A 22,799-nucleotide genomic window follows, 5' to 3' on the forward strand; every position below is an offset into this window, starting at 1 on the left:
GATTCTTGGAAACTTTGGCTGCAATATTTCGAGACTAAGAATTTGGCTTCTGGATTTCTGTTTATTTCTGAACTCTTGGTTGCTCCAGCAACAAACTGCAGCTACGTTGGCTTCTGAGGAGATAACTTGGCAGGCAATCGCAGGTTCGTTGCCAGAACTGATATCTGTTGTAGGAATAAATTGCTGGCAGATATAGTCAGCTCGCGTGTCTTCTTGGTTGTGGTTGGGGGGGGGACAGAACAGGCTGGACACCCCACACTCAGAGCTGATGTATGATTTGTGTTGTCTTCATATAATTTCATTTTGGATCAGGAGGCCCTCGTCATAGTCATACATTCTTTACATACATCCTGGTTGGATTTCTGCAGTTCTACCTGGAGCTGCCCTTGAAGACCACCAGTAGCTGCAACAAGTCCAGAAGGCAGCAACATGGATAATAATGGGTGCACCCATGAGCCGCAGTGGCACAGTAGTTAGAATGCAGTACTGCAGACTACTTCTGCTGACTGCCAGCTGCCAGCAGTTTGGCCGTTCGATTCTCAACCGGTTCAAGGTTGACTCAGCCTTCCACCTTTCCGAGGTCAGTCAAAGGAGGACCCAGATTGTTGGGGTCTATATGCTGACTCTGTAAACTTCTTAGAGAGGGCTGGAAAGCTCTGTGAAGCAATATATAACTCTTCAGTGGTATTGCTATTGCTAATGGTTGCACTTCAACGCATCCATGTAATGTCATAATTTGGCAAGTTGCATTGGCTCTTGATAGGCTTATGGGTGCAAATCAGGGTGCTGGTTATCACCAAGAAACCCTACCTGGCAGAGGACAGGTTAAATTTAGATCACATACCAAATAATGCTGGATGCCATTAGTTCTACATAAATCCAAAAACCCTACGAATGTTTTTCTTCCTGCAGAAATGTTCAAATTTTAGATAATATTTCATGGGGAAATTTTCTCAGTAGGATATTTCTTTCCTTGGCAGTTCTAATTCACACAAGGCCTCCCATTGGACTGAAAAAGAGGAGGAGGAACTTCAAGAACTCTACCACAAGTATAAAGAAGTGGAAGGTAGGTAGCTAATTGCCAGGAGGGGACATCAGAAGAAAAGCCAGCTGTTAAGCAGTGCAAGATCAAAACTCATTTTAGGGCCTTAGGTACTGTGACTGATAAGAATGTAACTGAGTGCTTGGGGTGAGCTGAAACTTTCATAAGAAAAGTTTGGGGTCCCATAAGGAAGACTCTTATTTGGTGGCCCACTGCAGAACAGCCTCCAGTATATTCCTGACTCCTCTTTTGGAGTTTTAGTTTTGAAATGAAAGAGAAGTTCTGATGGAAGAGATTTCCAGATCTTTGTTGATGTCCCAAGCTGCCTTTCTTCAGTTGATAGGTTCTCAAATTCCAACCTGCTCTAAAGCCAGGAGCAGGTGAGTTCTGATACTGTGGGTGATTGTTAATAGTTTAGTTTAGTTTGGGTGCTCTGGTGTATTTGTTTTTAATCTTGTAAGTCTCCCAGAATCACTTGTATGAGGTGGGAGACTGTATAAATTATCTAAATCAATGTTCTTTTCATAATTGGAACACAAGGCAGCATTAGCACGATACTTTTATCCTGGCACATCAGACTGCATTGTCACAGCATGCTGTGTTAATGCAGCTCTTATAAGAGAAGTTTCCTTCACATTTTGTTCTCGTAAAGAAAATAAGGGAAAGGAAATGTGTGGGTGTTTATGTATGTGTGTGTGTTTAAAATGGGAAGTGCAGTTTTGAAAGTGGTGCTGTATTGCAGAAAACCTGAAGGTTATTGGTCAGCAAGAATTATTGTAGTGGCAGAAAGCCATTTAACCAGGGAGAGGATTATCCTTATACATGCTACAAATGGCTATTGGAGCCATAACTAGGCACATGTGTATACAGGTGGTCCTCGATTTATATCCACAATGGAGCCCAAAATTTCCATTCCTAAGCAACACAGTTATTAAGTGAGTTTTGGCCCATTTTATGATCTTTTTGCCACAATCGTTAAGCAAATCACTGCTGTTAGTAAGTGAATTGTGTGAATCTGACTTCCCCCATTGACTTTGTTGTCAGAATCCAACTGGGAAGGTAACAAATGGGGATCACATATGTGCCAGTTGCCAAGTGCTCATATTTTGATCATGCGACTGGGGATGCTGCCACAGTTGTAAGTGTGCAAACTGGCCATAAGTAACTTTTTTCAGTGCCATTGCAACTTTGAAGGATTGCTAAGTGAATGGTTGTAAGTCGAGGACTGCCTGTATAATGCCCAACCCAGCTTTTTTCTCCACCGTCTTAGCCAAAATCCAAGTACCAGGTCTTCTGTTCCTCTCAAAGTCTTGTTTTTTCAACCCCTCAGGTGAAGATGTGCTTGATAACATTCTGTCACATCTCAGCGCTCGTCACCGAGGACGAAAGCGGGTGGCCAGGAAACTGGTACAATTGGGATTGGTGAGCAGCATGCGAGACTTTCCTCAGGAGCGGTAAGTCATGTTAGCACTTCTCATGAATTCAGGATCTTCATAAACAGATTTTTTTTTAAAAGCAAAAAATGATCAGCATGGATTGATTTGGATGCAAACCGATGTTACTAGGAAAGGCTCAGATTCCTTGAGATGAGCTACTGAACCTCTCTGTCCATAGCTCTTTCTTACTGATCATTTCAATCATGGTTCCCTAAACGGAGCTCCATCTTTCTACCCTTTAGTCTCTTGCTTACCTTGATTGTGTAAGCAGAAAGGTGTTGCTTGTGCTACTTCCATCACGCTTGCCGAGCGAATACCTTTTCTTGGGTAGGAGCTGTAGTAACGGAAGAGGCATTGGGGGGAAGGATGCTTAAAGGATGAAATGGGTGTTTGTTTTGTTTCTTAACAATTTTTTATGATTCTTCAGCTGTTGTGTGTTTTATTTCTTATTTTGTATCTTTTTACTTATTTTAATGTTGGGAGCCACCCAGATGGATGGCTCACATGTTCTTAAAATGGATGGCTATAAAATATATTTTATAAACCAAACAAGGATAGGTAATGCCTTCCATTGAGGACCTGTATACTGCACGAATCAAGAAGAGGGCTGTGAAAATATTTGCAGATCCCTCGCATCCTGGACATAAACTGTTTCAACTCCTACCCTCAAAACGACGCTATAGAGCACTGCACACCAGAACAACTAGACACAAGAACAGTTTTTTCCCGAAGGCCATCACTCTGCTAAACAAATAATTCCCTCAACACTGTCAGACTATTTACTGAATCTGCATTACTATTAATCGTTTCATAGTTCCCATCACCAATCTCTTTCCACTTATGACTGTATGACTGTAATTTCGTTGCTGGCAATCCTTATGATTTATATTGATATATTGACCATCATTTGTGTTGTAAATGTTGTACCTTGATGAAGGTATCTTTTCTTTTATGTACACTGAGAGCATATGCACCAAGACAAATTCCTTGTGTGTCCAATCACACTTGGCCAATAAAAAAATTCTATTCTATTCTATTCTATTCTAAGTTGTAGGATATAGATAGTTCTTGGTCAATTATGGCAATTAGGACCAGAATTTCCATTACTAAGCAATGCAGCCATAAAGAGAGACATCATGTGACTGTATCATTTGGTTTATTTATTTATTTATTTATTTATTGTTCAAATTTATATACCGCCCTATCTCCCACAGGACTCAGGGCGGTTTACAGGCATTTAAAAAACAGATAAATACAATCTAAAAAACAATTAAAAAACTTATTATAAAGCCTAACAATTAAAATAATTAAAAATATAAAAAATAAAACCCCACTTAAAACCCATTAATTAAAACCTAACTCAGTCCTGCGCAATGAAATAAGTATGTTTTGAGCTCACGGCGGAAGGTCCGAAGGTCCGGAAGTTGACGTAAGTCCCGGGGCAGTTCGTTCCAGAGGGTGGGAGCCCCACAGAAGGCCCTCCTGGGCGCCACCAGGCGACATTGCCTCGCTGACGGCACCCTGAGGAGTCCCTCCTGTGAGAGCGCACGGGTCGATGAGAGGTATTCGGTAGCAGTAGGCGGTCCGTAAATAACCCGGCCCTATGCCATGGAGCGCTTTAAAGGTGGTCACCAACACCTTGAAGCGCACCCGAAGGCCACAGGTAGCCAGTGCAGCCTGCGCAGGATGGGTGTTATGTGGGAGCCACGAGGGCTCCCTCTATCATCCAGCGCAGCTGCATTCTGGACTAACTGCAGCCTCCGGATGCCCTTCAAGGGAGCCCCATGTAGAGAGCATTGCAGTAATCCAGGCGAGGCGTCACGAGTGCGTGGTGACCGTGCACAGGGCATCCCGGTCCAGAAAGGCGCAACTGGCGTACCAGGCGAACCTGGTAAGCGCTCTCCTGGAGCGGCCGTCAAATGGTCTTCTAAAGACAGCCGTTCATCCAGGAGGGCGCTAAGTTGCGCACCCCTCCATCGGGGCCAATGACTCGCCACCGATGGTCAGCAGCATTTAGCTGACTGTGCGGGATGCGGCATCCACAGCCACTCTGTCTTGGAGGATTGAGCTTGAGCCTGTTTCTCCCCATCCAGACCCGTCGGCCTCCAGACACGGGACAGCACTTGATAGCTTCGTTGGGGTGGTCCGCGTGAAAGTACAGCTGGGTGTCATCCGCATACAGCTGATACCTCACGCCGAAACCACTGATGATCTCACCCAGCGGCTTCATGTAGATGTTAAACAGAAGGGGCGAGAGGATCGACCCCTGCGGCACCCCACAAGTGAGGCACCTCGGAGCCGACCTCTGCCCCCCTGTCAACACCGACTGCGCCCGGCCGGAGAGATAGGAGGAGAACCACCGATAAACGGTGCCTCCCACTCCCAATCCCTCCAACCGGCGCAGCAGGATACCATGGTCGATGGTATCGAAAGCCGCTGAGAGGTCTAATAGGACCAGGGCAGAGGAACAACCCCTATCCCTGGCCCTCCAGAGATCATCCACCAACGCGACCAAAGCCGTCTCCGTGCTGTAACCGGGCCGGAAACCGGACTGGACGGGGTCTAGATAGACGGTTTCATCCAGGTGTAGGGGAAACTGATATGCCACCATACTCTCTACAACCTTCGCCGCGAAGCGAAGGTTGGAGACCGGACGATAATTACCTAAAACAGCCGGGTCCAGGGAAGGCTTCTTAAGGAGGGGTCTCACCACCGCCTCTTTCAAGGCGGCCGGAAAGACACCCTCCACCAAAGAAGCGGTCGTAATCGCCTGGAGCCAGCCTCGTGTCACCTCCTGAGTGGCCAGCACCAGCCAGGAGGGGCACGGGTCCAGTAAACACGTGGTGGCATTCAGCCTACCCAACAACCTGTCCATGTCCTCGGGAGCCACAGGGTCAAACTCATCCCAGACAATGTCACCAAGACCACCCTCGGGCACCTCACCAGGGTCACCGCAATTTTGGTCCAACCCGTCCCGCAGCTGAACGATTTTATCGTATAGATAACCGTTAAACTCCTCAGCGTCCCTGCAGCGGGTCATCCCGCTCCCCTGATGAAGGAGGGCAGTCACCCGGAACAGGGCGGCTGGGCGGTTATCTGCCGGCGCAATGAGGGAGGAGGCGAGCAACGCCGCTTCCTCAATGCCACTAGGTAAGTCCTAGTATAGGACTTCACTAGTGTCCGATCAGCCTCAGAACGGCTAGACCTCCAGATGCTCTCTAGGCGTCTTCTCCGCGCTCATCCCCCTCAGCTCCTCGGAGAACCAAGGAGCCGGTTGGGACCTGCGCCGGGTCAGAGGCCGCAAAGGCACGACACGATCTAAGGCCCCCGCCGCGGCCCGTTCCCAGGCCGCAACAAGTTCCTCAGACGTGCCGCGAGCCAGACCCTCAGGGAATGGCCCAAGCTCCGTCCGGAACCTCTCAGGGTCCATCAGGCGCCTGGGACGGAACCAACGCATCGGCTCCGTCTCCCTGCGGTGTTGGATGGCGGTCAGAAAGTCCAGGCGAAGGAGAGAGTGATCTGACCATGACAAAGGTTCGATGACTATTTCCTGTAAGTCCAGATCTCTCAACCACTGACCAGAGACAAAAATCAGATCGAGTGTACCACCCCCCGTGTGGGTGGGGCCATCAACTACTTGAGTCAGGTCCAAGGCCGTCATGGAAGCCGTGAACTCCCGAGCTGCTGTCGATGACGAGCCGGCAGATGGCAAGTTAAAATCCCCCATGACTAAAAGTCTGGGGGTCTCAACTGCCACCCAGCAAGCACCTCCAGGAGCTCGGGCAGGGCAGCTGTCACGTAGCAAGGAGCCAGGTGCGACCAGCAAGCCCATCTGACATCTATGGCCCCACTTCACAAGGAGGGATTCACACCCGACAATCTGAGGCACAGTGGTCTCCCTCGGCTCCAGACTCTCCCTAATCACAACCGCCCCCCCCACCCCTGCCCTGGGCTCGGCTGATGGAATGCACGGAAACCTGGTGAGCACATCTGTACCAGGGGCACGCCCCCTTCTGCGCCCAACCAGGTCTCCGTAATGCCTATAAAGTCCGCGGCCCCCCCCAGAATAAGATCGTGAATTAGGGGGGCCTTATTGGCCACGGACCGTGCATTACACAGCATCAGCCAAGGCCCAGGCTCTGAGGGTCTTGACTATCCGGGAACGGGAGAAGTCTGAGGCTCGGGCGCGATCGCCTGCAAGCATCGAACGCGCCCCCAAACATGATCCGAGCCCCGCCCGCCAAATCTGCCCCTCCCCAAACCGTGCAAATAGCACCACCTCTACCAATGGGACCTGAACTCCCCATAACCTTGGACCTATTAACTCACCGCCATGAGCATGCGCAGGAACTGATACCCCACCCGGCGGGTTTCCCCCAACACCCGCCCTACCCCTCCCACCCCTTAAAAATGCCCTATCTAAAAACCCCCAAAGGCTCTTCCTCTTCGCATGCCACCTCTGTGGATCCCAAGATCCGTCATTGAGGCCGGCCCTTGGTAAAACGGGCCATTCCTGCGAGGCGGGGGCACCTCGCAGGCGCAAGAGCTCCTGTACCAAATAGCAAAGGCGAATCGTGCAAATAATACTCCGCTAGGGGATAACAGTCGCCGGGAGCTGATCATTGTCCGGGATGGCAAGATATTAGTCTATAGTTCTGCACATGGATACCCATCATCCGATGGTGGCTGAAATGATAGATAGGCTAAGGATGGAAGATGGAAAAAGTAGCCCAGTCCCAAAATCCATGGGGAAAACGAGGTGGGTACATCCTCCGACAGGTCTCAAATCGGTCTCCAAGTCTCTTCCACTATAGTTCCAAAGAACAATCCTGGCCAAAGATCCCAAAAGGCCATATAAGTGCAGATGACAGTGCTTAAATAATAGTGGGAGAAATAGGTCTCCAACGGCTGGAACATCTCCAGTAATCACCACGCCAATTCCCTCTGTTAAGATGGTTCAAGATAAAAATCTTCCAGGGAAGCCTCAGACAAATCCCACATTCCAAGTTAATCCAGAATTAATCCAGAAACCTGGCCGCTCCTCAGATCCAGGGCCTTTCCCAGAAACCGGGCCAGGCACCTCTGAGGAAGGCCGGTAAGATGTAATAGGCCGTAGATCCCAAATACGGCATAAATGGGGTAAAATGTCCTCAGAGAACCTCCCTGCAGGGAAGGCAGTGGGCGAGCCGGCAATGGAAGGCCGGTAAACTCTCCACCCCCTTCGTCCAGAGAAAACAATCCCGAGAAAACCAAGCTGGGGGGAAGGAAACATACCCAAGGTAGTCCAGCACTCCGCAATCCACAGTCCACAGGCCATGATGGACCAGCAAGCCTATGTTCCGCGGCTGCGGCCTCACCTCGCCCCACGCACCCAGGAAATGGCCGCCGTTCGCCGCTCTCCCTCACCCGGCCTCGTTCTCGGCAGCCGTGGCACCGAAAAGGCCCGCAGACCCCTCCCACGGCTGCCGAGAAGCTGACAAAGCGGGCCGGGGGGTATAGGCAGCTCGGCTAGCCGTCTGGGCAATGCCATCCCGCGGCGATCTTCCCGTCGGCGGCTCCGTTCACCTAGCGGGCCGCCATCTTGCGCATGCGCAGAGCCAGAGGTTCTGGTGACGGCAATCCCAGCACTCCCGGTTGCCATTGTTAAGTGAGGTAGTTAAGTGAGTCCCAAGAGATTCACAGGCAGCTACAGTCCAGGAAGGTCAGGAGTGCCTCCTGCCAAGCAGGATAGAAGGCAAATAATTTGCCAGAGCGACTAACAACCTTTCTTGCCAGCTTTCCCATTGATTTTACTTGAGGGAGGCTACCAGGGAGCATCACAAATGATGATCATGTGTGTACAGGACACTGCAGCTGTTGTAAGTACGAACCAGTAGCCAAACTCCCAGATTGCAATCCTGTGATGATGGGGATGCTGGGAGAGCTGGAACTTTAAGGACTGGTCATAAGTACCAATCATTCAGCACCATCGTTACTTTGGAAACTAATTAAATGAGACCTACCTGTAGTTTTGACTCACTTAAAAAACAAAACAAGTCATAATTCCCCTTCCCCATTTTGCGTTTTGCCTAGAAATCCTAGCCCCACTCATTTGGCTGTTGCTACCATTCTGCCAACTGTGGCCTCTGTTGCCCAACAAACTTAATGTGGGCCCTTAACAGCCAAATATATTGCCTTTCTCGATTAGAAGATTGAACACCTTTGAAAAAGAAACAAACAAAAAACAAGACTGTACATTTTGATAAAAAACTTCAACTCTTGGGTATTTTTTGTTGAAAAGGCCTTCTGTTGCAACCTGTACTGTAGTGACAAGCCTGATTAATTTCCTTCAGCAGGAAAGGGACTCGCATTGTGCTATGGACAGAGGAGCAGGAGCTAGAACTTCGCCGGCTCTTTGAAGAGTTCCGGGACTCCGATGGTGAGACTGCCTGCCCAATTAGCCAGAACTTCATCTGCACCCAACATAGTAGAGTTCTGGTATTTGATGCTGTGAGATAAGCTGGGTGGAGATGAGGGAGTTGGGACCAGAAATGTTTTTAGGGCCTCACGAACTTTTTTGGTGGTGAATTCTCTACTATGGAAGGATTATTTTTCAGTGAGCCTCCTAAAGCTATGAGTTACTCATCTCTATTCAGCAATCTCTGCTTTTTCTGTCTCCCAAGTTTTGAATTGGCTTCTCTGAAATAATTATAAGTACCGTATATACTCGAGTATAAGCCGAGTTTTTCAGCACATTTTTTGTGCTGAAAAACGTCCCCTCGGCTTATACTCGAGTATATACGGCTTATACTCGAGTTTTTTTTTTCTTTTTTTCACATTTTACCGGACTGAAGCCCTGCCGGTGCAGTGAGAGGGCGGGGCGGGGGAGCCGCCAGCCTTCTCAGCTGAGGGAGGGAGGGTTTCCCCAACCGGTAGGTGCCTCATTTCCCACCCTCGGCTTATACTCGAGTCCCCAGTTTACTCCAGTTTTTGGGGTAAAATTGGGGACCTCGGCTTATACTGTGTTTTTTTTTTCTTTTTTCACATTTTACCGGACTGAAGCCCTGCCGGTGCAGTGAGAGGGCGGGGCGGGGGAGCCGCCAGCCTTCTCAGCTGAGGGAGGGAGGGTTTCCCCAACCGGTAGGTGCCTCATTTCCCACCCTCGGCTTATACTCGAGTCCCCAGTTTACTCCAGTTTTTGGGGTAAAATTGGGGACCTCGGCTTATACTCGGATCGGCTTATATTCGAGTATATACGGTAGTCCTCATTTAGTGACCACAATTGGGACCTGCAACTTGGTTGTTAAGTGAAGTAAACAAACAAAACGGTGACTGTGCTTTTGATCTTACTACACCTTTCCTTTGCTTTATAGACCTGCAAAGATTATAAATGTGGAGATTGATCATAAACTTACTTTTTCATCTCTGTAGCAACTGCAAATGGTTGCTAAATCAAGCAGTCTCTAAACAAGGACTACCTATAGTACTTTACCAATATACCCACAGACAGAATGTAAACTTGGCATCAGAATAGGAATTTCATATGACCTCTTATTTACTTGCTCTGGGTCACTCAATAAAGTGAATTACTTGGAACCGCAGTGGGAACTAAATATGCTGGTATACGCCTTCTGTTTGCTCACGCTGCCTTTGTGTCTTTCCTCCCTCTGTAGATATCCTGTCCAATGTAATGAAGCACATCACAGCGAAACGATCCAAAGCCCGCATTATTGAGAAGATGCTTAGCATGGGGCTGGTGTCTGAGCGTAAGGAGCTTTACAAGAAGCGCAAGCGCAAATCTGGTTCGCTTAGATCGGTATGCTACACCCCCCCCCAAAAAAATCCTTTTTCCTATCTGCACACCTCACTTTGAAAATGTGAGCATGCCCATATCTATACATCTACAGCGTCATAAATCCTGGGCTACTTTGATTTATATAATAGTAGGAAGGAAGGGGTATATATTAGGCTCTCACAGATGCAGTTTCTCAGATATGATCTTTGAGTTTTCTGCCAAAGGTGCTTTTTTAAGAGGCAGCTGTTAGAACTGAAGAAGCTTCTTGGATGAGAAGCAACAAGTCTTCAAGGAAAAACAAAGTTTAGTTGCCTCTTGAAAAATCACTTTTGGGACAACGATGACCTGGATGACTGAGAATATCCATAGTTGATCTTTGACCTTTCTTCTTTCCTTCAGCTCTACTTCTTCAAACATGCCTTCTTTCTCCAAAAAAAGTGGGGGGGGGGCTAGACTTGTTGTTGTAGTCAAATTGACATTTGCTTCAATCTGTCAATCTTTTCTAACTGAGCCTTTCAAAATATCAGTTAAAACAAAAGCAGTTCACAAGGGATATCCAAATCTTATCTTTTGTTTAATATAAAATGTCCTCCGAGAGACTAATTTGAGTCAGCCGAAAATACTGGGGTTGATAAAAACTGCTGTTATTACATCTGAGGTAATTGTTGTTCTTCTCTTTAGTGTGGATTATTGAAGGAAGAACACCCTAATTTAGCATTTCCTGCTGTTCCGTACTCTTAAGAGATGGACTTAAGTTTCTTTCTTTCAGAATAAGACCTCGTTCTCCAAAGATTCTGAGGTGCCTGACCTGGATGAGGTAGATGACGAAGATGAAGAGGAAAAGGAAGATTTGGATAGTGAAGAAGAAGAACAAGAAGAACTGGCCAAGGAGGATGCTGGAAATGACAAGGATCAAAAATCCTGGGGCAAGTGGTCCAAGAAAATATGGGGAGATGCTTCAGATCGAAAACTTGTGCAAAGCCTGAGACAAGAAGGTGAGAAATTGGTCTCCCTGGTTACAAAAGGAGGAACTACAGTATACTGTGATGATGCTGTCTAGTGTCACAGAATTGTAGTGCTGGGACACAAACTCAGCTTTCTAAACTCCCAGAATTTCCCCCCCTTCAAACGATATCTTTAAAAATTCTCCAAATATCTCCTGCACAACCACCCAGAGTGGTGTGGGGTATGGGCTAACAAATTGCCTAACCTACAAACTATATAACTTTGCATCCCCAATGGCTATAGAAGAGGTTTATCAGAAGAGATAAATACTCCAATTGGGGGTGGGAGTTTTTGGAGACCGCTCATTGATGTAACAGTGGCTTTTCCCCATTCATTTCTCCCATAATCCCCATGTGTTATCTATGTTTTAATATGGACTTAAGCACATCTATTAGAATGTATTTTATCTTTTGGACTCTCATGGGATTATTTTCCCCTTTCGTAATTTGCTTTTCACTTTTCCCTTCCCCATTATCCTTGCAAATAAGAACTCCTAGGAACAATTTTCCCAAATTGATCTTTTTTGTGATGGGCTTCAGGTTATGAAGGCCTACAGCAATCTTTTTTTCTGGTTTTGCTGGTATTCCTGTTTCTAAGAACTTTGATACATTAAAGTATACTTTTTGGTGGGTGGGTGGGGTTCTCCCACAAGGTGTGTTCTGAAATGGGACTGCCCACTCCATGACTTTTTCCTTCTCTTTGTGTAGAGAAGGCTTTCAGGAATACGATAATGTGGATCTTTAATCTAAGCGGACTGCTGATGGATATCTCAAGGGGGAGGGAGATTTTCAATTTGTGTGATTATATTCATACAAAGGTGTCTGATATTCTGATATCAATATGTAATTGGGGCATCTGTAACATTAGATCATTGTGTCTGTATTATTATTTTTATTGTTGCTTGCACCCCTGGGCCTGCTCACTTTCCCATGCAATTTCACCCCACAGGTTTTGCTGGCCCCTTGCTCTGGCTTCAAAACTGCCTGAATAGAACAGCTGCTGCCCGAGGAGAGTATGGTAAATACAAATAAACTGGTATTGATTGATTGGTTGATTTGACAAATTTATTTGGCTGCCCATCTCACTCAAAGGGACTCTCAATAAAACCAGGAATTAAAACATTTTTACAAACCCTTTAAAATAATAAGAGATAAAAGGAAATCATGGCTGTGGGGATGTTACATACAAAGCAGTCAGCAAGCAGGCTTCCCCATTATCAAGGCATCCCCCAGACTTGCTGAAAAAGACACATGTTAAAATTTTTCTGGAAGGCCATAAGGGCTGGGGATAACCTCATTTCAGGAGTGAAGGTGTTCCAGAAAAGGTTTGCCTCTTAGGTCCTTTCAGTTGGAATTCTTTCACAGACCGAACCACAGCGTGCCTCTCCTGCCAGATCTCATGGGACTGGTTAATGTAATAGAGAGAAGGCAGTCCCTCAGATACCCTGGCCTCATGCCAAATAGGATCAAAACCAGCTCCTTGAATTGGACCTAGTAGCAAACTGGCAACCAATGCAGCACACAGAGCAGAGGTGTGTCTATTTAGGGATGCCCATAATTACCCAAGCTGCCACATTTTCAGCAGCTGAAGCTTTTGGATACTCTTCCATGTAGAGTACTTTACAGTAGCCCATTTGGGAGGTGACATTCCTATATCGAGCATGAAAAGTTGGCTATTTCATATTACTAATTAAGCCAATCTTCATAAAGTATTGCCCAGGGCTAAGCTCTATTTTCCTTCTCGGGAAAGAGCTACCTACTCCCAAGTCCCGCAGGGAGGGCGTTCTTTGGCTTGCTCTAGTTATAGCTGGATAGATTTTTGTTTCCCCAGGAAGTGCCCAGCCTGTTCCTTTGGTGCCATTGACTGAAGAAACTGAGGACGCCATGGAGCACAAAGATTTCCAGGAACTGCTGTGGAAATTGGGGGTGCAATCTCCAGCCAATGAGCAGGTGAGGGTTTTGATGTGTGGGGCTATAGGTGACCTCTATGTGCTTTCAGGACTGACCTTAGATGCTTACAAAACTTGCCACCAATTTTTAAAAAACAATTCATTAATTATTATTCTGTTTTTATTATGTTTATAATTAAGTCAAGATGGCAAACGTAACTAATACTCCATCTTCCTGTTTTCCCCACAACAACAACCCTGTGAATGGGTTGTGCTGAGAATATTGTCTCTTCTGATATATAAGAGAATATTGTCTCTTCTGATATATAAGAAAAAATGAAATGTAAAGGGAGTAATCATGTGAAGCATGATTAATTAATTAATTTAATTTAATCTAAATCAGACAATTATTTATCTTGTCCCTTTGCACTTTTGGAATGAACCCCTCAGCCCAAGGAAGGTTGTGCATTCCCAAATTAAAGGGAGAGACTATAGGAAATGTCTTTGTTGTTGTTAGTTGCGAAGTCGTGTCCGACCCATCGCGACCCCGTGGACAACATTCCTCCAGGCCTTCCTGTCCTCTACCATCCTTTGGAGTCCATTTAAACTCATGCCTACTGCTTCAGTGACTCCGTCCAGCCACCTCGTTCTCTGTCGTCCCATTCTTCTTTGCCCTCCATCTTTCCCAGCATTAGGCTCTTCTCCAGTGAGTCTGTCGTGTCCCACTCCTCCGCTGACAGCTGGGTCAGGGAAATCCGAATCAGGCTTGCCTCTGCAGCTCTGCCCAAAGTCCTAGCAAAGTCCTCAGAGCAGGCAGGAGACCAGTAAGTGACTTCAGCAAGATAAGTTTGACTTTTGCCTGACTCAGAGACTGCCAGAAAGTAGATCCTTTATATAGGCCATGGGGTGTGGCTCCATGACTCAGCACTCATTAAGGCCTGCCCCTCCCTTCCCTCTGTTGCCTCCACCTATCCAGTCTTCTGATGCGAGGGTCACTCCAATCAGCTGTTGGGAATAAACCCTCCTCAGGCTCACATGCTGTGGAGGAGGGGGAGGGGTCTAGCTGCTCCATTTGCCTGGGCATGGAGTCAGGGCTGGGGCCGGGAGATTCTCCTTCTTCTGCAGTTTGTGTGGGCGTGGAGCCAGGACTTGGGCCGGGAGGCATACATTCCTCAGTGTTCGGGAGCAGGTAAGAAGGCCCCGGCTGCTCTGAGGGCGGGCAAGACACAACAGAGTCCTTCTTTCTCATTAGGTGGCCAAAGTATTTCAGTTTCATCTTCAGGATCTGGCTTTCTAAGGAGCAGTCAGGGTTGATCTCCTCTAGAACTGACTTGTTTGTTCGCCTTGCAGTCCAAGGGACTCACAGGAGTCTTCTCCAGCACCAGAGTTCAAAGGCCTCAATTCTTTGGCGCTCAGCCTTTCTTTTTTTTTTTTTTTTTTATAAAAAGTTTTATTTGTACAATCATATCAAATAATTCATCCAATGTACAGTTATATACAATTAGTCGGGCTTGCCCAGTCACCACCCCCCTTTTTAACACTCTTCCCTCTTCTACCTTCTTCTACTTTCCAAACCTTCCTCTCCTTCTCTTATCTACATCCTCTCCCTCCACCCTACACCTTCCTTCTCCCTCTTCTACCCTCTTCCTTCCTCTTCTCCTCTTTCCTACCTCCTACTCTCTCTTTTCTCCCTCCCCACCGTTCTAAAATGGTAACTGGGCAGACCCGACCCTGCATTAATTATATTTATACAACTTCAATAATCCCTGTACATTAACCATCACTCCATCTCTACCAAACCCCCAATTCCCCTCCCCCTTACCCCCCACCCCCCACCCCGACTTCCCAGAACAAAATGCAGGGTATCAAAACTAACAATCATAATCCAAAATAATTCCTAAATTATAATCTCTAGTCACACCACACTTAGTCACACTCTCAATTCCCCTCTCCTTCAAAAATATATCTAATACAAAATATTTCCTAACGCTCAGCCTTTCTTATGGTCCAACTTTCACAGCCATACATTGCAACTGGAAAAGTACAGCTGAGTGTCATCAGCGTACAGCTGGTACCTCACACGAAACCACTGATGATCTCACCCAGCGGCTTCATATAGATGTTGAACAGAAGGCGAGAGGATCGACCCCTGCGGCACCCACAAGTGAGGCGCGCGGGGTGACCTCTGCCCCCGTCAACACCGTCTGCGACGGTCGGAGAGATAGGAGGAGAACCACCGATAAGCGGTGCCTCCACTCCCAATCCCCCCAACCGGCGCAGCAGGATACCATGGTCGATGGTATCGAAAGCCGCTGAGAGGTCTAATAGGACCAGGGCAGAGGAACAACCCCTATCCCTGGCCCTCCAGAGATCATCCACCATGCCGCCAAAGCCGTCTCAGTGCTGTAACCGGGCGGAAACCGGACTGGAGCAGGTCTAGATAGACAGTTTCCTCCAGGTGCAGGAAACTGATATGCCACCATACTCTCTACAACCTTCGCGCGGCGGGTTGGAGACCGGACGATAATTACCTAAAACAGCCGGGTCCAGGAAGGCTTCTTGAGGAGGGCCTCACCACCGCCTCTTTCAAGGCGGCGGAAGACTCCTCCAACAAGGAAGCACTCGTAATCCCCTGGAGCCAGCCTCGTGTCACCTCCCGAGTGGCCAGCACCAGCCAGGAGGGGCACGGGTCCAGTAAACACGTGGTGGCATTCAGTCTACCCAGCAACCTGTCCATGTCCTCGGGAGTCACAGGGTCAAACTCATCCCAGACAACATCACCAAGACCGCCCTCGGACGCCCCATCCGAATCGCCACAATTTTGGTCCAGACCGTCCTTAAGCTGAACGATTTTATCGTATAGATAACCGTTAAACTCCTCAGCACGTCCCTGCAGGTCATCCCGCTCCCCTGGTGAAGGAGGAGGCGGGTCACCAAACAGGGCAGCTGGGCGGTTATCTGCCGGCGCAATGAGGAGGAGGCGTAGCAACGCCTCGCTTCCCTCAGTGCCACTAGGTAGGTCCTAGTATAGGATCTAACTAGTGTCCGATCAGCCTCTGAACGGCTGGACCTCCAGGAACTCTCTAGGCGTCTTCTCCGGCGTTTCATCCCCCTCAGCTCCTCGGAGAACCAAGGAGCCGGGTGGGGTCTACCCCGGGTGAGGGGCCCCAAAGGCCTGACACGGTCTAAGGCCCCAGCCGCAGCCCGTTCCCAGGCTGCAGCTAGTTCCTCTGCCGTGCCGTGAGCCAGACCCTCAGGAAGTGGCCCAAGCTCCGTCTGAAACCTCTCTGGGTCCATTAGGCGCCTGGGACGGTACCAACGTAATGGTTCCGTCTCCCTGCGGTGTTGGGTAGCGGTCAGAAAGTCCAGGCGAAGGAGAGTGATCTGACCATGACAAAGGTTCAATGACTATTTCCTTTAAGTCCAGATCTCTCAACCACTGACCAGAGACAAAAATCAGGTCCAGTGTGCCTCCCCCGATGTGAGTGGGGCCATCCACTACTTGAGTCAGGTCCAAGGCCGTCATGGAAGCCAAGAACTCCCGAGCTACCGTCGATGGCGAGCCAGCAGATGGCAGATTAAAGTCCCCATGACTAAAAGTCTGGGGTCTCCACTGCCACCCGGCAAGCACCTCTAGAAGCTCGGGCAGGGCAGCTGTCACGCAGCAAGGAGCCAGGTGCGACCAGCAAGCCCAACTGACATCTCGACCCCACCTCACAAAGAGGATTCACACCCGGCAATCTGAGGTACAGTGGTCTCCTCGGCTCTAGACTCTCTTTAATAACAACCGCCACCCTCCACCCCTACCCTGGGCCTCGGCTGATGGAATGCACGGAAACCGGTGGGCACATCTCGACCAGGGCACGCCTTCAGTACCCAACCAGGTCTCCGTGCGCCTATAATATCCGTGGCACCCCTGAATCAGATCATATATTAGGGGCCTTATTGGCCACGGACCGTGCGTTGCATAACATCAGGCGAAGGCCCAGGCTCTGAGAGTCTTGACCATCCGGAAGCGGGTGAAGTCAGGGGATCGGGCACGCGATCGCCTGCATACATCGAACGCGTGACCCCTTGCATCGATACGATCCCCCCATATCTGCCCCTCCCACTTACCGTGCAAATAGACTCACCCTCACACAAAGGAACACACTCCCCCATAACCTCCGAACCCATTTGACAGTCGCCACGAGCATGCGCTGGAACTGGTTTCCCTCGACGGGCTACCCCATCACCCGCCCCTACCCCTCCCACCCCTTAAAATTGCCCTGTCTAAAAACCCCCAAAGGCTCTTTCTTCTCGCATGCCACCTCTGTGGGTCCCAAGACCCGTCATTGAGGCCGGCCCTTGGTAGCGGTATGGGCTATTCCTGGGTGGGGGGGGCACCTGGGCGGCGCAAGAGTTCATGTACAGTGTAGCGCATAGAAAAAAGTGCGAATCGACGAGGGATGCTAAGATGGTAAAATCCCAAAGAGATAAAATGGTAAGTCTTCCAGCGGGAGTCCAGTTGGTAAAAGGACAGATGGAGCAGGAACCGGATAGCGATGACAGAGCAGGAACAGACAGGCCGGCAATCTCCATAGTGTACCTATGGGGAATAGTTCTACAAGGTCTTAGTCAAGTAGAAATGGCTATCGGTCTGTCCGGGTCCATAGACCAGTCCAAGCTATTCCAATCCAGTCCAATCCTCTCCATAACCCGCAGATGGACATGCATGACCGACCAGTTTAGGTGATCCAAAGTCCGGTATGGGAGGGGGGGGGAAGGGGAGGTAGAAATACGATGGAGCAAGCCAGGCCTCCAAGGGCCATTTGATGACACGCAAAACAGGCCACAAGAGGGGACAAACCTCAGCCATGAATCCGGCCTCCTCTCCCACCGAGGCCTCGCCACACCCATCCATTGGTGGGACTGCCAAACACAGGGCGCCGTTGGGCAGGCGCCTCGCAGTCCACAAGGCCTCGCCGGGCCCAACCAGCACCGAAGAAACTGGCGCCGATGGAGCTGGCGCCAACGGAGCTGGCAGGCCCACTGACAGCCAAAAAACGGGTCGATTGAATCCACAACCCGAGCTGTCGAGCCAGGCGGGACCGCCGACGATCTCCCGCCGCTGGAAATTGGCCAGGATCGCCGGGGTCGCCGCTGGAATCGCCGCTGGGATCGCCGCTGGGGCAGGGCTGAAATCACCGCTGGGGCAGGGCCGGAGCCAAGGCCGGAGCCCGCAACAAGCCGCAGGCCTCCCTCGCCTCTCTCACGTCCTCGCCGCCTCCAAAATGGCCGCCCCTTCCGGACCGCCTCTCCGTCCCTCCGCCCGTTCTCGGCTGCCGTATGTCCCGAGAGGCCACAAACCTCTCCAACGGCAGCCGGATAGATCATACCCCACACCGAGGGACCGGAGAAGCCTGGTGAGTCAGCCGAAGTCTCCATTTCCTGGGAAAGCCCCCATCGCCGAATTCGGACTCTTCTAAACCGCCACCATTCTCGCGCATGCGCAGAGCCTAAATGTGCATTCCCAAATTAAAGGGAGAGACTATAGGAAATGTCTTTGTTGTTGTTAGTTGCGAAGTCGTGTCCGACCCATCGCGACCCCGTGGACAACATTCCTCCAGGCCTTCCTGTCCTCTACCATCCTCTGGAGTCCATTTAAACTCATGCCTACTGCTTCAGTGACTCCGTCCAGCCACCTCGTTCTCTGTCGTCCCCTTCTTCTTTTGCCCTCCATCTTTCCCAGCATTAGGCTCTTCTCCAGTGAGTCCTTCCTTCTCATTAGGTGGCCAAAGTATTTCAGTTTCATCTTCAGGATCTGGCCTTCTAAGGAGCAGTCAGGGTTGATCTCCTCTAGAACTGACTTGTTTGTTCGCCTTGCAGTCCAAGGGACTCGCAGGAGTCTTCTCCAGCACCAGAGTTCAAAGGCCTCAATTCTTTGGCGCTCAGCCTTTCTTATGGTCCAACTTTCACAGCCATACATTGCAACTGGGAAAACCATAGCTTTGATTATATGCACTTTTGTTGGCAGGGTGATGTCTCTGCTTTTTAGTACGCTGTCTAGATTTGCCATAGCTTTCCTCCCATGATGTAAAGGAATTGTGTTATTTGTATTATTTGTTCTAAATATTTGTTTTGTGTAAATACTACACCAGAAGGAAAGCAATGAGGAAAATTAAACTTTTGTATAAATGGTGTTATGCAGTATGTTTTAATTGTCATAATGTATAAAATAAATATTTTAAATAAAATATAGCATGTATCAATCTCCATATCTGAATGTATATGACTATTTTTCATATGTGAGGCTGAATTGTCATCCAGTTGTCTCCTTGATAGTATTATCAATTTGGGTCAGAAAAAAAGTTGCCTATATGGAGCATGCATGATCTTAAAAAAAATAGGAAGGATGGGGTAATTTTTCAAAGATGGGAGAGTTGATGCTTGTCTTACTGAATATCTGTCCCAGGCCTTCCATTTAATATCTGCTAGGATTTTATTGAGGCCTAAAATACATAGACCTGGTATTGACAAACTTAAGACCACAATTGGCCCAAAATTTCTGTTGCTAAGTGAGACATTTGTTAAGTGAGTTTTGCCCCATTTTACGACTTTTCTTCCCAGAATTGTTAAGTGAATCGCTGCAGTTGTTAAGTTAGTGACACGGTTGTTCAGTGAATCTGGCTTCCCCATTGATTTTGCTTGTGAGAAATCTGCAAAAGGAGATCACGTCACCAGGGGACACTGCAACCGTCATAAATATGAATCAGTTGCTAAGTGTCTGAATTTTGTTTATGTGACAATCGGGGAAACTGCAATGGTTGTAAGTGTGAAAAATGGTTGTAAATCCCTTTTTTCAGTGCTGCTGTAGGTTTGAACGGTCACTAAATGAACTGTAACAGTATTATTGGGCCTTGTTCAGTGCCTTTTCAAATGGATACAAAACTCATTCAGGATCGGATGAACCAAGGTGGTTCCCTCAAAAGATTTCCCTTGGCCATGATCTTAATGGCATCATCTTGCATAAAGAATAGAATAGAATAGAATAGAATTTATTTATTGGCCAAGTGTGATTGGACACACAAGGAATTTGTCTTGGTGCATATGCTCTCAGTGTACATAAAAGAAAAGATACGTTCATCAAGGTACAACATTTACAACACAATTGATGATCAATATATCAATATAAATCATAAGGATTGCCAGCAACAAGTTATAGTCATACAGTCATAAGTGGGAAGAGATTGGTGATGGGAACTATGAAACGATTAATAGTAGTGCAGATTCAGTAAATAGTCTGACAGTGTTGAGGGAATTATTTGTTTAGCAGAGTGATGGCCTTCGGGAAAAAACTGTTCTTGTGTCTAGTTGTTCTGGTGTGCAGTGCTCTATAGTGTCATTTTGAGGGTAGGAGTTGAAACAGTTTATGTCCAGGATGCGAGGGATCTGCAAATATTTTCACGGCCCTCTTCTTGATTTGTGCAGTATACAGGTCCCCAATGGAAGGCAGGTTGGTAGCAATTATTTTTTCTTCAGTTCTAATTATCCTCTGAAGTCTGTGTTTTTCTTGTTGGGTTGCAGAACCGAACCAGACAGTTATAGAGGTGCAAATGACAGACTCAATAATTCCTCTGTAGAATTATAACTTGTGAAAGAGAGGCAATCCAGTTCTAATTATTATACAACATTAGAAATTGAAGGGGAGGACACGCACTTTATTGTGTTTAGAAACTTAGTTGGTTGATGGAAATCTTTTTATAGACACGTATCTGGGCATCATAAAACAGCATCCCCAGAACTTTGGATTTGAATAGCTTCATAGCAACTAGGACAAAATTATTCCCATGCCAGTTTGCAAGTTTTGTAATTGCTAGAAATAATCTTTGCGCCTGTATAGTTGATCCCCTTGCTTGAGTGCCCCAGGTGGTCGAGAACTGAAGTAAATGCCTAAATATTTGAAATATTTCATCCTCCATCTTGATAGATCTTTTGTTTATTGACCATTGGTCATCTTTATCAAACAGATAAGCTACAGAACTCAGTAGGGGGACTGCTTTCCTTTGCCTTTTTGATTGGGTGGGGATGGGAGGTGGGGAATCTTCTAGTTAAAAAGACCTAGGAAATTCTCAGAATGCAAGTGCCAGTGCAAATAAAGAGTAAAAATTTCCTAGATTATTTTGATGCAATTATATTTTGGGTTTAATTGTATACCAGTTCCTGTTGAGAGAAACTGTTCTGCATGTGTCGAAATGTATATAGAACTAGATGCTGGAAAAAGCAAGAAAATAATTTACCAACCTTTCTTCCTCAGTTCCAAAGAACAATACTTTCAAATACTTACAGAAGGGGTTCCCAACCCCTGGGCCGTGGCCTGCTACTGGGCCACAGCCCCTTGGAATCTGGCCGCCGAAGTGGCAGGCAAGCGTGTAAAGCTTCATTTGCACATGCACAGGATTTAGGTTGCGTGCGCAAAACCATTTCCCCACCGCAGCTGACACTGTTGAATGCCGGTCCACAGAACCAAAATGATCGGTTACAGGGCTTTGCTATATACTGATCTCAGCTTCATGATAGGGTAATTTTGTGATTTCCATTTTTTACAGTAAAATGGGTGGTGATATCTTTATTACTGTATATGTTCTGTGAACGGTTAGCTCTTTATCCTAGTAGTGTCATACCCTAGTAGTTGATTGCTTTGAAATGTGTTGAATTTGGTACTAGGCTCATTTTGCCCCAGGTCTCGTCTTTAGTTTGGTATTCGATGTGAATGCTAGAACTTGTCAGTGTCCGTTGCCTCATGACTTGCTACCCTTTCCAGCCAAAAGAAAGGGTCACCCTTATGGAAGAAATTTGTTAGTACTCGTCATTTTTTGTACTCGTCACACCTCCTGGAACCAATTAATGACAAGTACCGGGGTACCACTGGATCTGTTCTTTCTCATTTGGATCTCCAATGACATTTTCTAGTGATGATTTTCTTTCCTTTAGGCTGATGCGAATTTAACTGTTATCATTTGCAAATGTGTTTAGTTTATCTTATTTCTACACCATCCATCTCACCCAAGTGACTCTGGGTGGTTTATGAATAAAAACCATAAAAAGGAGAAAGAGTAAAAAATTAAGAATTACAAATGTCCAACTAAAATTTAATTAAAGCCTGACTTTAGTAGTGCTGTGACAAAAGACTTGCAAGGAAATAAAAACAGTAGCAGGTGCAGGTTACCGTTCCAGATGGTCAGGAACGAACTCACTTTTTGCCTTGGTTTTTCTTGTAGGAATCCTTCTGGCGCATCCCAGCTAAACTCAACACAGAACAATTATGTCACATGGCTGCTTTCATTGCTTCGGAAGAAATGGAGGGGGAGACTCAAGACCAGCAAACTGGTAAGTTATATGTAAAGAGAAGGGAAATTAGAACCATTCATTAACACATCACTAAGCCAGGTGGGCAAACTATGTGCTGCAGCTGGCTTCCATCTATCCCCAGGTTCATGCTGCTGAACTTCAAGCCAGGTTCCAATTCTGAGAAGTACATTTTTTAAAATTTTATTTATTTAATTCCACACTATCTCCCTCCCCCCCCATGTGCAATAAGCTTCTGGTAAGCACCTCTCTTTTTAAGGTTAAGTAACCCATCCATTCTCACAAAAGGCCCAAAGGAACAAGAAT

At 47.4% G+C, this 22,799-nt stretch overlaps 1 protein-coding gene across 4 annotated transcripts in view; it reads left to right on the forward strand.

The window, feature by feature from the left end:
* TIMELESS (timeless circadian regulator) overlaps nucleotides 1–22,799 on the forward strand; it is a 71,897-nt gene that overhangs the window by 42,766 nt on the left and 6,332 nt on the right. For 2 of the 4 annotated variants that reach the window (XM_058171103.1, XM_058171101.1), the window contains exons 20-27: nucleotides 981–1,066; nucleotides 2,373–2,496; nucleotides 8,811–8,896; nucleotides 10,131–10,273; nucleotides 11,022–11,247; nucleotides 12,206–12,274; nucleotides 13,088–13,206; nucleotides 22,406–22,514. In XM_058171103.1, coding sequence (XP_058027086.1) covers nucleotides 981–1,066; nucleotides 2,373–2,496; nucleotides 8,811–8,896; nucleotides 10,131–10,273; nucleotides 11,022–11,247; nucleotides 12,206–12,274; nucleotides 13,088–13,206; nucleotides 22,406–22,514 — 962 coding nt within the window. The remainder of the gene's footprint in view (nucleotides 1–980; nucleotides 1,067–2,372; nucleotides 2,497–8,810; nucleotides 8,897–10,130; nucleotides 10,274–11,021; nucleotides 11,248–12,205; nucleotides 12,275–13,087; nucleotides 13,207–22,405; nucleotides 22,515–22,799) is intronic. The other 2 variants (XM_058171104.1, XM_058171102.1) reach the window with 1 other exon arrangement.

The sequence above is a fragment of the Ahaetulla prasina genome, chromosome 2, assembly GCF_028640845.1.
Source record: "Ahaetulla prasina isolate Xishuangbanna chromosome 2, ASM2864084v1, whole genome shotgun sequence".
In the NCBI taxonomy this organism is placed as follows: Eukaryota; Metazoa; Chordata; class Lepidosauria; order Squamata; family Colubridae; genus Ahaetulla; species Ahaetulla prasina.